Consider the following 14,312-nt stretch of genomic DNA (forward strand, 5'->3'; position numbering starts at 1 on the left):
CACGATTACCACCACCAATGCCACATTCACCGCCGCAACTGACACTACCATATCCATCATCGCGAGCAACAACACCACGTCCATGAGCGCGAGCACCACTGCCACGGCCGCCGTCGCTGCCTGCAACGCCACGTCCGCCGTCGCCACCAACAATACCATGTCCACCGTCGCCGCCCCCACGTCCACGAGCGCGAGCACCACTGCCACGGCCGCCGTCGCTGCCTGCAATGCCACGTCCGCCGTCGCCGCCAACAATACCATGTCCGCCGTCGCCGCCACCACTGCCACGAGCGCGAGCACCACTGCCACGGCCGCCGTCGCTGCCTGCAATGCCACGTCCGCCGTCGCCGCCAACAATACCATGTCCACCGTCGCCGCCTCCACGTCCACGAGCGCGAGCACCACTGCCACGGCCGCCGTCGCTGCCTGCAACGCCACGTCCGCCGTCGCCGCCAACAATACCATGTCCACCGTCGCCGCCCCCACGTCCACGAGCGCGAGCACCACTGCCACGGCCGCCGTCGCTGCCTGCAATGCCACGTCCGCCGTCGCCGCCACTACTGCCATGTCCGCCGTCGCCGCCACCACTGCCACGTCCGCCGTCGCTGCCACCACCACTGCCACGACCGTGTCCGCGTTTGTTTTGAGCTCCATCCACACTTGGCCTGGATGCCGCCAGATTACCGCTGCCGTCTTTGTTACTGCCTGTTGCTGCTACGCACCACCACGCACAAATATCATCAGCTGCAGTCACTACTCTTGAATCAATCGGATACGCACCCGGTGCCACGCCATGTCCGCCATCGCGGCCATCACTGCCTCGCCCGCGCTCGTGCCCTCCTCGATCTTCGTCCACTCTTGACCTGGATTCGGCAAGCTCGTTGCTGCCGTTGTCGTTTCTGCCCCCTGATGACATAACAACCCCTCATGCGTCGTTAGCACCACCGCCGCGAACGTTCACACAAGCAAGACTCGTACTTGTGAGGGCGGCAGCATACCGAAGAACAGCAGCCTCGCCAAGAAGGTAATCGACGCCTTCTTGACCGTCTGCATCACCATCCGGTCGAACGTAGCGATAGCGCAGGTCCAGACTACGTCTGGGAGGCGGTTTAGAATACCAGCCAGACTTCTTGAGCCATGTCCACACGTCATTGAATGCGACGACACCGCCCAGATCGCTTGCTGCGCTCGCTAGGTGGCGCACCCGTCGACGTGGACGCTTCTCTATCATTTTTCGCGCTTCATCGCGGTCGCGCTTCGGCATCCCCGCGAGGGAGAAAAATCGGTTGTGTGGCCTGCGAGCGGCATGGGTTTTATGTCTCAAGGCATAAATTAATAGAGTTATGATGCCATGCATCATTTATTCATTACTCTAATTGATACCAATCGGTTTGGGAAGGTGATCATTTTATAGGTTCGCGCCAAAAACTAAAATTCACCCCAGGGTCTCTTTGGATGAGTAAATCGGTCAACGGCATAGTGAGACAGAGATATTTACTCCCATTGGTGCTTATGGATAGAGCGGGAACAGACAGGCATAGGATTTCCCAATCAGATGCATATATGGAAGACCAAATCAGTAAAACTCACAATTCATAATAGCCAAGCGCACAGCAGTTCAGCGCTCATCTCTGCTAACCAGCCTTGTAAACTCAACTCTCTGGTCTATCTATTCCTCTGCTAAGCTACCCTTCCCCACTGCACTAGACGTCCATACGACGTGTCCCGCACAGACCACGGCTAGCCTGCGGCAGGCTGCCTGCCTCGCTAACCCAGGGCAACTAGCTTGCGTCGCCATCGTAGTGACGTGTACGCAGCTTCAACCGCGTCATCGCGCGGAGACGAGACTGGTATGGTATTTTACGAAGGCTGCGATTTCTTACTGCGTAAATTTCGTTGCATTTCAACCAATGATCGTCGAATTCGTCTAGTCGCCGCAAGAAAAAAAAATATGAGCCAATCCGCTGCGTCTTTGGAAACTACCGTGAAAACCTTAAAGGGCGAATTTTGTACCCTTTTAGACCGTCCGGCTTTCTCTATCCCGCATCCGGGAGGATAGTGAACAGCACTCAAGCCTCACGCGAGTACCGTGAAAACCTTAAAGGGCGAATTTTGTGCCCTTTTAGATCGGAGTATCTTGACCTTGTATAGTATACTTTATCCAAGGGCGTCGCGAAAGGGTTAACAATCTGGTTGATATGATCTACGGTCACCCCAGTGCTTCTGTGGCGTCTCCGAAATGAATTAGTATTCAAATATCTCCGAGCCACGGTTGACGACACCGCAAACATCGTCTGGGCTACTGGAACATTCCAGATGATGGACATTGCCAATGGGTGGAAAGCCGTTCAAGGGATTAATATGGTTTTTGCAGTTTGTATGTGGCGATAACGACTTCCAGATCATGGATTTAGCTATTTGTATCGTTTTTTTGTTTTTTATTAGATGCTCCGCCACGACAGCGTACCTGCAACGCTTCGGATCCGCATCCAAAACGAGCTGTTGAAAACTAGCAGCGACACTGAGCCACAGAAAGGATTATCAATAAGGCAAAGCCTCCAGCGATACCAGGACTCTATAGTTTCTTAGCTAAACACAAATAGAGGACCTCTTAACCCCCCCCCCCCCCCCCCCCCTATTTGTACACACTTTTTCGAGCACTGTTTGCCATATTTAGCTCCTAAAAAAGTCGGCAAAACAACTGCAAAGCACAATAATTGCTGTGGTTAGCGTAGGCCGGCTATATACACAACGCTAAAATAGAGCTGCAGGAAATCGACTCAGTGGTCTTCTTGTTATGAATTATTGATACGTTTGCTTTTTTCAAGCTCGTACTCACCCCACTACCTGGCCCTTGTTGGGGTGAAGGATCTCCGTCGGACCGCTATGAAGTAAGCTTAATGTAGCGGGTGTACATTTCAGCAATCTCCTTTGCGGTGAAGCCAGAGCTTTTCAGTTGTTTGGAGGTTGCCTTGCTGATGAGGTTATTTCTAACAAGGTACTTCCGCAGCGCCCTAGCGGTGGTCCCCTTCGCGAAATCTTGGATGAACCTCTCTTCGTCCTCGGCTTCGTCTTCCTTTACGGTTCGAAGAGACCTTTTACCGCTGACCTCGTTTGAGGCACCAGCCAGCGAACGGGCAGCGGGGACAGTGTCAGTCGCAGTCGTTGAGAGCTTCATCTGAGTCGAGTCAGCACTGGCTGAGACGACATCGGAGCTTGCAAGAAGTGTGGCTGCGGCCATGAGCAGGATGTAGTGCAGGCGCATGTTTGGGCGGTAGTCGATGCGGGGAAGGTACTTTGAGGTGTTGCTAGGAGGCAAATTCCGAAGTGAGTGTGAATCGAACACGGGTTTGAGGGAGGAGCGTCACAGATGCCTGGCTGGAGGCAAATTTAGAGTCGATCTCTTGATGTGCACACTGTATTAATCAAGATGCAAAACTCGAGTTGCGCTGACATGGGACGGAACCTTGAAACTGGCTCAACGCTGTTGCTGGTGCATGTCCGTAACGATTACGGGACAACGTAATCGTTACCGGTACATGTATCTTCAGAATCTCTCAGTAAGCTCAGCTCGTATTTTCAATACCCGGTGGTATCTGATCACTGAAGATATAAACGCATCTGTATATTTAAACCCGTACGCGTGCACCATATCTAATCCTCTGAAAGAGGACCCCTGCGCTATGAGAGGGACGCCTGTAATACATGAAAGCACGATGCATGCACATGTAAACACACAGAACCCAGCGTGGAAAGAGTGCCGACTGCGCAATTATTGACGAACATCATCACTTCCAGCTTGTGCAAATATAAAAAAAAAAAACAGCATAGTGACTCTTACCAAGTGTAACAACCGTACAGACAACAATCAACGGTAGGCATCCGTGACGCTCCTCCCTCAAACCCGTGCCCAACGCTGACAAGATGACGCGCGCGAAGCTGCCACGTGTCAAGCAAGCCTGATGGACCAAGTCTGCACGACGGCTGCCATGTGTCAAGGCGCTTCCGCCATTATGCCATCATGCTCAGCCACTGAGCTGCAGCGCCGCACGAGCCACTGCTGCAGCGCTAGGCCAGCTCCTGCTGAGCTGTGTGACCATGCTGTCCCATGGTCCAGCCCAGCCAAAGTGTTGCAGCGCCTCACGAGTTACACTGCTACCGTGTTGCCCACTGAGCTAGCCACAGAGCTACTGCGCTGCGCGAGCAGGACTTCTGCTCCACCAAATGCGCTCTGAGCTAATGCCCGCTACAAGCCGTGCCTTTTGCATGTACATGCTGTAAGACCTTCCATGACAGGTATGCTGCTATACACGCAAGTATTGGTGCTACAAGTATGCCAATGAGCCTCTGCTACTCCTCCTCCATGGAAGTATAATATTCATATTATCAAGGCGAAAACCTTTCAGATACTACAGTACTACTGTACGCGTAAATATGAAATTGGCCCCGTAATAAGTATACTGGCTTTTTACTATGTCACGGTTGTGCAGCACGAACACAGTCGGGGGAAGCTGGCACTTCCTTCAGTTGTCTCCCGATTGTAGTGTGCTATTATTCTTAGCTAAACACAACTAGAGGACCTCTTAACCCCCCCTTTTGTAGTGTGCTACTGGCTTGGTAGTAGAAGTAAAAGTGAGAAGTAAAATGTGCACGCCAACTAGCAGCTCTACATCGCCACCACCAGCGTCCCATTGGTGGCGTCCTACACGACAACCTGGTAGGTACTCTCTACGGTAACCTGTACCAGCTTGAGTCGGCGAACGCAGGAGATAGCTGCTCTCATGCCCGCCAAGCCACATCTCGCTTGCTACGACACTCGTACTGCAACATCGTTGCTGCTTGGGCCACCGCAGTGTGGATGACTGCAACCGCATGCTGTAGCCCACATTAACTGCCGCACTCGATTGCATCTCGTGGTCATCATTGGGCTTTCATGCCGCGTCCCACTCCGTACACTTTGTTTGCAAACCACTTCGAAGTATAGCACAGTCCTGATTGCAATACACCAGGGAGCACAGCAGTGAGAATCTGTTCGACAATGGACAGGTCTCCTGGTCTGGGGCTCACTTGTTAATCCTCTCCGCCAGTCACAAGCTCACCTCTACCTTTCAAGCGCCAGCAATGAACATCGGGCGATTCTTTATCGCTGTGACTGTCGCGCTCTTCTCCATCAAGGCCGACTCCATTGACCACGATAAAGTACAACCGTTTCCTCAGCCGCAACCTGTTACCATCTCCGAAAAAGCTGGTGTCAAATTCAAGCCGAAACTCTTTATCCAAGAAGGGTGCGTCTCGTACCCCGCCGTGAACGCTGCCGGCGAGCCCAGCGGAGGGCTGAAAGGAACCGGGGATGATTCCGGCTGTAAGCTTCCTTCATTGGGCTCACAGGTCTACGGCCGTGCCGAATGGTACAACGACGTCTGGGCCATCATGTACGCCTGGTACTTCCCCAAGGGATTCTGGGATAAATGTCCCTATTGGCGTCATGACTGGTCAAATGTTGTTGTGTGGATCGACAACCCGGACGTTGAGACCTCCAAAGTGTTGGGGCTATCCCTATCGACGTCCGAGAACAAGTATGGCCACAAATATGCGCCTGCAGAGTCCATTAGAAATGGCACAACGCCGATGCTGTATCGCTATCTTCCATCCTTCGGCAGCGCTGGGCTAAACACGTATGTCGATTTGGGCCAGTTCCAGGGTTTGATCATGTGGGATCAGCTCGCGGACGCAGCTCGTGCCGCCCTCAACGACCAGGACAATTTTGGCCGCACCGAAGTACCGATAAGCGACGACCACTTCCCCGAGCATCTCGAAAAAGCGTGGCCGTTTTAGTTGCCATGGCGAGACGAAGCTTCTGATGGGAGCGTGATGGCATGGCTCGCGCGGGGTTATCCCGTACGCGCTATTCCGATGCTGACATTCGCCATAACTTTCCCCTATGCAAGAAGTTCTTCAATTATTACCAATACTTTGCCCCAATGTCTGTATGACTGATATAGAAACTGTTAAGGCGCCTAATAAGCTGAGCAACGAGTTCAAAGACCCTGGTACAAGTTTTGGCCTTTGTAGCTCTTGAACTTGTCGAGTTTCTCGTAGTCGGACCTTGCCACGATGACGTTGCTGTATATCCCCAGGCGTTTTCGAACGTAGTCGGTAGACCTATCAGCCTGAGCCCACACTCTCAGGAGGACATCCATCTCTGCGTCGGTGCTGGGAGTGTAAGCCTTGTACCCACTATGGTAAACAACGCTGTCGTATTTCCTCGCGTAGCGCGCGTAGATCTTCAGCGCGTCGCTCCCCTCGCGTTGAGCCACAGACATGGTACCCAACCCCAGTTTGTTCCAGATTGTCGTCGGATTCACCTCATTAAACGCCCAATTGTCCATCTCGACTCCTTGCGCCTTGTACACATATTTCTGGTAGTATTTGTACTTGGGGTTGGCCTTCATCGCACCTTTTGTCAGTCCGTCCAACTTGAGCGCCTTCTTGACGAAGTCCTCGGATTTCTGCATCTGCGCCCAGTACGTCGTCTTCACCGCCATTTTGACACCCGTCAGGATTCCTCTTTCTTCTTCGTCAGTGACTCGCAGTTGTCTTGTGTTGATGTCTCCGACATCAGGTTCGGTGGTAGTCTTAGGGTGAGCGGATGCTTCCAGAGATGCGAGTGTATTGGTGGAGGTGACGAGGACGAACACTGTCGCCAGCAGGATAAGGTGGAAGCGCATAGTGTACGCTTGTGCTGTTGAGGGGGGAAAGCGAAGTGGTAGCCAGCTGATGTAGCGAGCCAAAGAGAGAGTAGGATAATTCCTTGGTGATGGTTTTGCTGGTATTGGATGGTACAATTAGTACACTCAAATTCAGAGGACTTCCTTCACGTTTAATTCGATCAGAGTGTGACAGCTCTGTTTTCTGGGATGACTTGAATAATTGCCATGTTTTGGTGCGGGACTATCGCATACTCTTCAGCGGAGGCAACCAGCTACGCCTCGAGCTGCAATATAGTAATTCGTCTGGCATTAATCATCACTGATGACTTCAATATAGTAATTCGTCAGGCATTAATCATCACTGATGGCTTATTCGTGTGGTGGATAGTGCAGCGGCAACGTCGAACCCTGCGCCACTAAATGTATTATTATAATAATAATAATACATGTACAGCAATGGATGGTCAGCACAGGTGCTCATCATTGCCCAGCACTGCATGTTTTTAAGTTCTAAGTATCACGTCAACCTGCATCCGTTTAGACTCCTCCTCGACGACCCATACAATCCATGTCGTTTCTCTAGGCTCCGCTACTGGTAGGTTCAACCAGTCCTACTCAGTTAGTGAAATGCTGCCATCTATAAGCATTTGCTTGTTTGTTATTTATAAAATCGGATTTTATCCCAGAAGCTCGACCGTAAACCTACGAGCCCAATAAAGGCAGCCTAGAGTCCCCCCGCTTCCATTTACGTCTCACACTCAGGTGGAGACTGTAGATCGCGTTCCCGCGATCAAATATAAATAATAAATAGAAGAGGGGGGGGGGGGGGGGGGGGGGGGGGTAAATTTTTGACTCAACAAAGTCGTGGATGTTGCTAATGCACTCACGTGGTTGATAACCCAAGTCCTTCCCAGCAAGCAAGTCGTCACGTTCAGGAGCGGAAAGAGGCGCACACTGTACCGCAGTTGAGATCGGCCAAACGGCTACATTCTTCGTACGTGGCGACGCAAATGAAAGGTACGCGTGGTTTCACTCACAATGCAGCAGCCCTCTCTGGCGCTCGTATGCGATTTCTACCGTAATAGCAGCTATGAGGATGCTACATCAGATTCAATGGCTTAGCTCAACGGAGGCGAATATCAACGTCTATTCGCGGCGGAAGTCTACTCGTCAGTTCCACAGTCGTGCCAAATTCACGGCGTTTAGGTGCAAAATAATGTACGGTGCTTCGCCAAGCATTGATCATCATTGATGACTGATGGCGTGGTGCATAGCGCAGATGAACAGCAGTAACAGACGCCACAGCCATCGTTTTAAGAGCACCAGCTTCCCAGCGTTTGGCTGCAAAATAATACTAGTATTCGGCAGCATTAATCATCACTGATGACTGATTCGCGTGGTGGATAGTGGAGCACAGTTGAGCAGCGGCAACAGGATCAGCGTAGAGCCCTTGCGCTTACATGTAACTGATGGCCAGCACAGGTTCTCTCATTACCAAGTACTATTATGTACTGTACATGTTTCGAGCTGTAGACACTTGCCCAATCACAACACTATGATTGCAATACACCAGGGAGCACAGCAGTGAGAATCTGTTCGACAATGGACAGGTCTCCTGGTCTGGGGCTCACTTGTTAATCCTCTCCGCCAGTCACAAGCTCACCTCTACCTTTCAAGCGCCAGCAATGAACATCGGGCGATTCTTTATCGTTGTGACTGTCGCGCTCTTCTCCATCAAGGCCGACTCCATTGACCACGATAAAGTACAACCGTTTCCTCAGCCGCAACCTGTTACCATCTCCGAAAAAGCTGGTGTCAAATTCAAGCCGAAACTCTTTATCCAAGAAGGGTGCGTCTCGTACCCCGCCGTGAACGCTGCCGGCGAGCCCAGCGGAGGGCTGAAAGGAACCGGGGATGATTCCGGCTGTAAGCTTCCTTCATTGGGCTCACAGGTCTACGGCCGTGCCGAATGGTACAACGACGTCTGGGCCATCATGTACGCCTGGTACTTCCCCAAGGGATTCTGGGATAAATGTCCCTATTGGCGTCATGACTGGTCAAATGTTGTTGTGTGGATCGACAACCCGGACGTTGAGACCTCCAAAGTGTTGGGGCTATCCCTATCGACGTCCGAGAACAAGTATGGTCACAAATATGCGCCTGCAGAGTCCATTAGAAATGGCACAACGCCGATGCTGTATCGCTATCTTCCATCCTTCGGCAGCGCTGGGCTAAACACGTATGTCGATTTGGGCCAGTTCCAGGGTTTGATCATGTGGGATCAGCTCACAGACGCAGCTCGTGCCGCCCTCAACGACCAGGACAATTTTGGCCGCACCGAAGTACCGATAAGCGACGACCACTTCCCCGAGCATCTCGAAAAAGCGTGGCCGTTTTAGTTGCCATGGCGAGACGAAGCTTCTGATGGGAGCGTGATGGCACGGCTGTGCAGTGACAAGAACAACCCAGACGTGCGTATTGTTCAGGAACACGTCAACAGAGGTAGCCAGTTACTTCTCGGACTGCAATATGCTATCCGACGAGGAGCTCAGCATTTTGGCGTAGCTGTGCTGAAAAGATTTTACTATATGTACTACCTGTAAGTACAATTCATTTTTTCCGGAGTGTTGTGGGCAACTAGAGATATTCCTTTGGAATGGGAGGACAGTCTGCTGTTGATATTTTGTTACCGGTACATACCACGTACTATGAAGAAAATTTGTGGAAACGAGTATTTAGTAATTTCGACGTTGTAGTAGCCATCCATCAACTCTCATAAATTTGAGCGCTTCCCTGTTGTCTGCTGTGCAAGCCGCATCAAGAAGAGTGTATCCAGATAGATTGTGGATCAATGTTTTGCTGCAGACGGGCTCTACTAGTACTCAATAAATTACCAATAAACTATCAAAAACGATGCCTCAATTTCTTAGTATTATAGTAGAAGCTACAGTGAGCATACTCGGCAAGCAGAACAACTCTTTCTATTCGATGAAGTTAGTCATTCGCTACCACGTTAACTAAAGGCCAGCGTAGACTTCTTTGTTTGAAAAGGTATCCGTGAAAAAAGAGAGAATTTACTCGTCCTTCAGTTTTACAAAATTATCGCAAGCTGGGAAGGATTTAGTGACTTTCATGGTTATTTATCGAAACTCAAGTCGAACTGATCTCTGCAATCAGGTTTTTGAAGAAGCCTGCCTGCTCGTTGGATGAAATCTGGTCTCGGGGATCTATCTACACGAGCGAGCTATTCTACAATATCTACAGTGACACTGGAGAATGCATCTGGAGAAAAACTACCCCCAAGACAATCCTGTCAATCCTCTGCGGATACAATTTACAAGGCAAAAAATAGTCATTGATGTTTTGAATTCTTGTACCGTAAAATACAGGAATTCTCTTGGGAGCGCCACTCGCGCCTGGCCTTAATGGCGCAAGGATGACTTAGGTTCAAATCAGTAGTCTTGTTGAAGCTCAAAGGGTACATGGGCACACAGGCCCCAAGGGCGGTCTCCTTCAGAGCACTACGTGTTAGTTTGCTAAGCCAGGATCAATCTCAGTTCGCATGTACCTCTTACTGCACAAGCGGGCTTGGCAAAGTGGTTTACTTGGAAGCATGTCCGATCGACTGGAAGCGCTTTAAGCGTCGAAACCCCGGGATGTTTTTGCTCGGCAGCAGCCTAACGTGCAACCCGAGCGAGAAAGATCGTTCCCTCATTCAGTTCATCCGTTCCTTCTACGACATGTAGATCAGCGAGATTACCAACCGATGGGATGGTCCTTATCGGGAAAGGGTCCAATATCAACACGCAAGAATCAAGTTCGGAGACGTATTCGACTTCTATACGACAGCTGATATTGTGCTTCATATCCCAAAGTGGGTGGAATTCCGGTACGCGGTTGAAGAGTACGTTGAGAACGACCCGCGAGAAAATATCGTCCGACTCATGCTCGTCGATTTATTGAGGAGAGAGGGATTGTGCACTTGGAGACAATGGAGTAGGGATGTTTGATTCAAAACGAAGAAGTGATCGCTTCGGAGAAACCTGATAATTGTTAGTTAGCACACTGGTAAACAAAAATGTTTTTTACGTCAGATGCTAAACGAGACTTGCAGCAGTTAAGCCTGAACGCACACGCCCTCCACATCAGTTTACATCGCACCACGATGTGACTAGCGTCGACGTTCTCTATCCGACAGGCCAACGACGAAAAGCAGAGGTGGTTCACCTGGGGGCACGATTTCTGTGTGGGCTAGACCATCACTGGGACTTCACTCTCGGGTTGCGTCTACGAAGCAAAGAAAATGAACGGGAAAGGCCCCGGCTCCAGTTTGTGCGGCAGCTTTACAAGCTGAATATTGGCGAAGTTGCGTCCAAGTGGCCGGATGGAACTCTCATCGACAAACTCGGTGACGTATTGGACTACTACACATCAGACGCGCGTATTCTCCAAGCACCTTTTCGGGCAAATTTCAAGTACGAGGTGGTCGAGTTATCTGGAAAATGACCCTCGCATCAAATATCACCCCACTTGAGTCAGTGAGTTCATCAAAGAGACAGGAATCGAGAACGTGGAAGAGATGGAGTAAACCACTTGTGGTATGGCCATGTTGTCTTAATGGGGAACTTTCTGTCTGATGCCGGAGTGCATGAGAACGCATGTCACCTCTACTTTTCAGACATTATATTTCAATGTTGTCCTGCTTGAACTGAGCACAAAATTCGTGTTCAAGAGCAACATCATCACCATGTATTCTACTGTCCACGCAGACCCGTACTCAAGGCGATCAGTCAGTTCTGGTGAAGATTGATGACAGCAGCGTAGGAAATAATGACTTGGAACGCATAATTTAAATATCCGCAGCCTTCCTCTGGGCTACCAGTACGTGACTGACTCCACAAGTAACGAAATATGCCGGACAATTTACTTGTAAAACTTGCTCACGACTCGGAACACACATTTGTCCACGTTCTCAGTGAACCGCTGCCAGACGCTGCGTCGATTGGACTTGGCTGAGTACGACACGTCCCACGAATCGGTAAAGTAGAAGTCACCATGTCGACCACAAGCCACTGCAGGGGTCGTCTGGCGAGTCCAGTCGTTCTCTTTGGGGAACTTGGTTTTCTCAGGACCCATCGACTGGGTGAACCGATTGATTGGCGACGAAGGATAATTGTTGAGGGACGATACGGTGATGGACCCGCTGCGGGCTCGACGAGGTTTGTCACGGGTGGATTTGGCACGAGGTAGAGAGACATCATACACGCGCACTTGGCACTTTGAAGGCAGAGGATCAGTGCTGAAGCTGAAGCGTGCGTCAGCCACCAAGTAATAAGGCATTGTTGGTTGGAGAAGTGCTGACTTGGAGCTGGCAGATTTGGGAATGACAATGATGTAAGTGCAGCAGCACCCTAGAGCCACCTTGGGTCGATACTGATGAAGTTAGCATGGCCAGAGACCATGATAGGTGAGATCTAGCCAGCCGGATAGCTCCGTGTTCGTTGCCCTGGGGGTCTAGAACCACGTCACGGAAATGCACCGACTCACTTAGGGTGGCCCCGCAAAATATGGTCGTTGGCGCCAGCACTTTCGGATTATGTAGAACGATCGGACCTGTGGATGTACAGCATCGCAGCTTCACATTTACACTGGTTCTTACCACGAGTACTTGGATATCAAGGTGCTTTGGCTGCTTTGTCTATATGATTCATTTTACAGCACAAGACGACACGATTTTCTACTGATTCTAGATTTTATTTTCTGTAATGCTAAGCATGTGGGAATCAATAGCAATGTACTACGAAGTACGGTAGCACTGCTGGTAAAGAACGATCACACTCTTTCAATAGTTATTCAAATATTAGCATGTGCCTACCATTGGGCAACATGGTCGAAATTGTACACATACGGCAATACTTCACTTGTAAAACTTGCCTACGACTCGAAGCACACACCGATCCACACTCTTGGTGAACCGTTTCCAGACGCTTCGCCGGTTGGACTGAGCTGTGTAGGCTAGAGCACTCGGGTCTGCAACACAGCAGTCACCACGACGACTGGCCATTTCGGGGGCGGTGTGTCGTCTCCTGACGCTCTCAGTTGCTGGCCGCTGCGGACCCATCGATTGGGCGAACCGATTGATCGGAGACGTGGGAAGTGGGGTCATTGACGAGATGGAGATGGAGCCACTGCGGCCTCGATGAGGATTGCCACGACGAGAAGATAGAAAAGGCTCGCAGTGGGGCGGTTGGGGGCCACAGATTGGGAAATTGCGGTCGGTGCTCAAACTGAAGCGAGCGTCCACGACGATGAAGTGCGGCATTTTGACTTGCTGCTAAGCAGGTAAGTTGGAAACTGAAGGCCAAAGCCGCGTAACGTGGAGTCACGTTGGACCCGTCCCTAGAAGATCTCATGTTCGAAGCACCAGCGCTGATAATTGAGATCTATCCAGCGAGATGGCTCTTTTTTTGTGGCTTAACACGAGCGTATTTCATTGGAACCGCATGATATTGGCCACCATGAGCCTACCGACTCTTTTGGGCTGGTCTAGTATTTTTATAACTTGACTTCTACTGTTGCCACGGATCTATCGAATCTGGGGCTTGTGGATAAGCTCCTCTGAGGCTTCGTGCTTTAATCTCGAGAACGCGCTGATTTTTTTGGCGAAGCCCCCGCCTCAAATTTCTTGTTCATCCTGCACCAGCTCTTACCCGTTTTGGCGATTGGTGAATTCAAGGGGACGCCACAAAACGCGAATCATATTTTCGTGGTTTCTGACGAACCCAAACGCACTGCAGTCTACTATTCCGTTGCTGTTTGCAGCAAACAATGCAATTATGATGTCTTCGTGAAAGTTCAAAAAGAACCAAAACGTGATGAACTATTGTTGAAATATATAATCGCTTCAAGTTCTGCATAGCCTTCATAGCTGCTACAACGCCACCACTCTACAGCTGCGTCTTGCCCCACAACAGTTGGGGGTTGGTCGGCGCCTCGCGCATGGAGAAGAGGATGCGGCAGAAGTCTTTCTTCAGCTGCTCGTCGTCCTCGACGCTCTCTGTGTCGGTGTCGCACGCGTTGTCACTCGCCTCCTCGTGCATCTGCTTCATGCAATCCAGCGGTAGCTGCGAGAAGGCGCGGCCCTTGTCCGACATAACAAGCTTGTTGCCCGACTTGTACTTGTTGGCGCGGTAGGGCCACTTGATGTCGTAGCGCTTGCAGTTGCGCTTGACGGTGATGACTGCGACGCCGATGAGCTCGGCCGCCTGCCTCTGCGGCATGTGGAAGTACTGGGCCAGGAACGCGGGCTTGAAGTCGTAGATCAGGCGACTTTTGCGCGGCTTCTTGTTCTTGGAGGTGGGGGCCGCGCGTTTGCGACTCACAGGCTTGGCCATTGGCACTGCAGCAGGCGAAGAGGTTGGTGGCAGCTTGACGGTCAGTGGTACAGTGGTCATCGTTGCGAGGTGGAGAACTTGCGTTGGAGTGGGGAAGTTGGGGAATGAGCCGTCGGAAGCGTGGCACCGAGTCACTCGAAGCTTCATGATGGAGCTGAGCTGCTCAAGCGCTGCGTCTCTCTTGGGTGCCCCCTGACAGAAGGCGACG

The 14,312-nt window shown here is 51.0% G+C and overlaps 4 protein-coding genes across 4 annotated transcripts; all 4 read right to left on the reverse strand.

Annotated features, from left to right (window-relative positions):
- Positions 1-2,884: 2,884 nt before the first annotated feature.
- Positions 2,885-3,265, reverse strand: KRP23_3147 (uncharacterized protein; the record flags this gene model as incomplete). The annotated part of the gene is made up of 1 exon (XM_067895826.1): positions 2,885-3,265. One exon carries the CDS (start codon positions 3,263-3,265, stop codon positions 2,885-2,887), a length of 381 nt encoding a protein of 126 aa, XP_067750508.1.
- A 2,773-nt stretch (positions 3,266-6,038) lies between these two features.
- Positions 6,039-6,728, reverse strand: KRP23_3148 (Secreted RxLR effector protein; the record flags this gene model as incomplete). Its single annotated transcript, XM_067887964.1, has 1 exon — positions 6,039-6,728. One exon carries the CDS (start codon positions 6,726-6,728, stop codon positions 6,039-6,041), a length of 690 nt encoding a protein of 229 aa, XP_067750509.1.
- A 4,905-nt stretch (positions 6,729-11,633) lies between these two features.
- KRP23_3149 (uncharacterized protein) lies at positions 11,634-12,050 on the reverse strand (the record flags this gene model as incomplete). The annotated part of the gene is made up of 1 exon (XM_067887965.1): positions 11,634-12,050. One exon carries the CDS (start codon positions 12,048-12,050, stop codon positions 11,634-11,636), a length of 417 nt encoding a protein of 138 aa, XP_067750510.1.
- A 1,607-nt stretch (positions 12,051-13,657) lies between these two features.
- KRP23_3150 (uncharacterized protein) lies at positions 13,658-14,164 on the reverse strand (the record flags this gene model as incomplete). Its single annotated transcript, XM_067887966.1, has 1 exon — positions 13,658-14,164. One exon carries the CDS (start codon positions 14,162-14,164, stop codon positions 13,658-13,660), a length of 507 nt encoding a protein of 168 aa, XP_067750511.1.
- Between the last annotated feature and the right edge of the window lie 148 nt (positions 14,165-14,312).

Source organism: Phytophthora ramorum (genome assembly GCF_020800215.1).
Source record: "Phytophthora ramorum isolate Pr-102 chromosome Unknown Phyram_PR-102_s0002, whole genome shotgun sequence".
NCBI classification, from domain to species: domain Eukaryota; phylum Oomycota; class Peronosporomycetes; order Peronosporales; family Peronosporaceae; genus Phytophthora; species Phytophthora ramorum.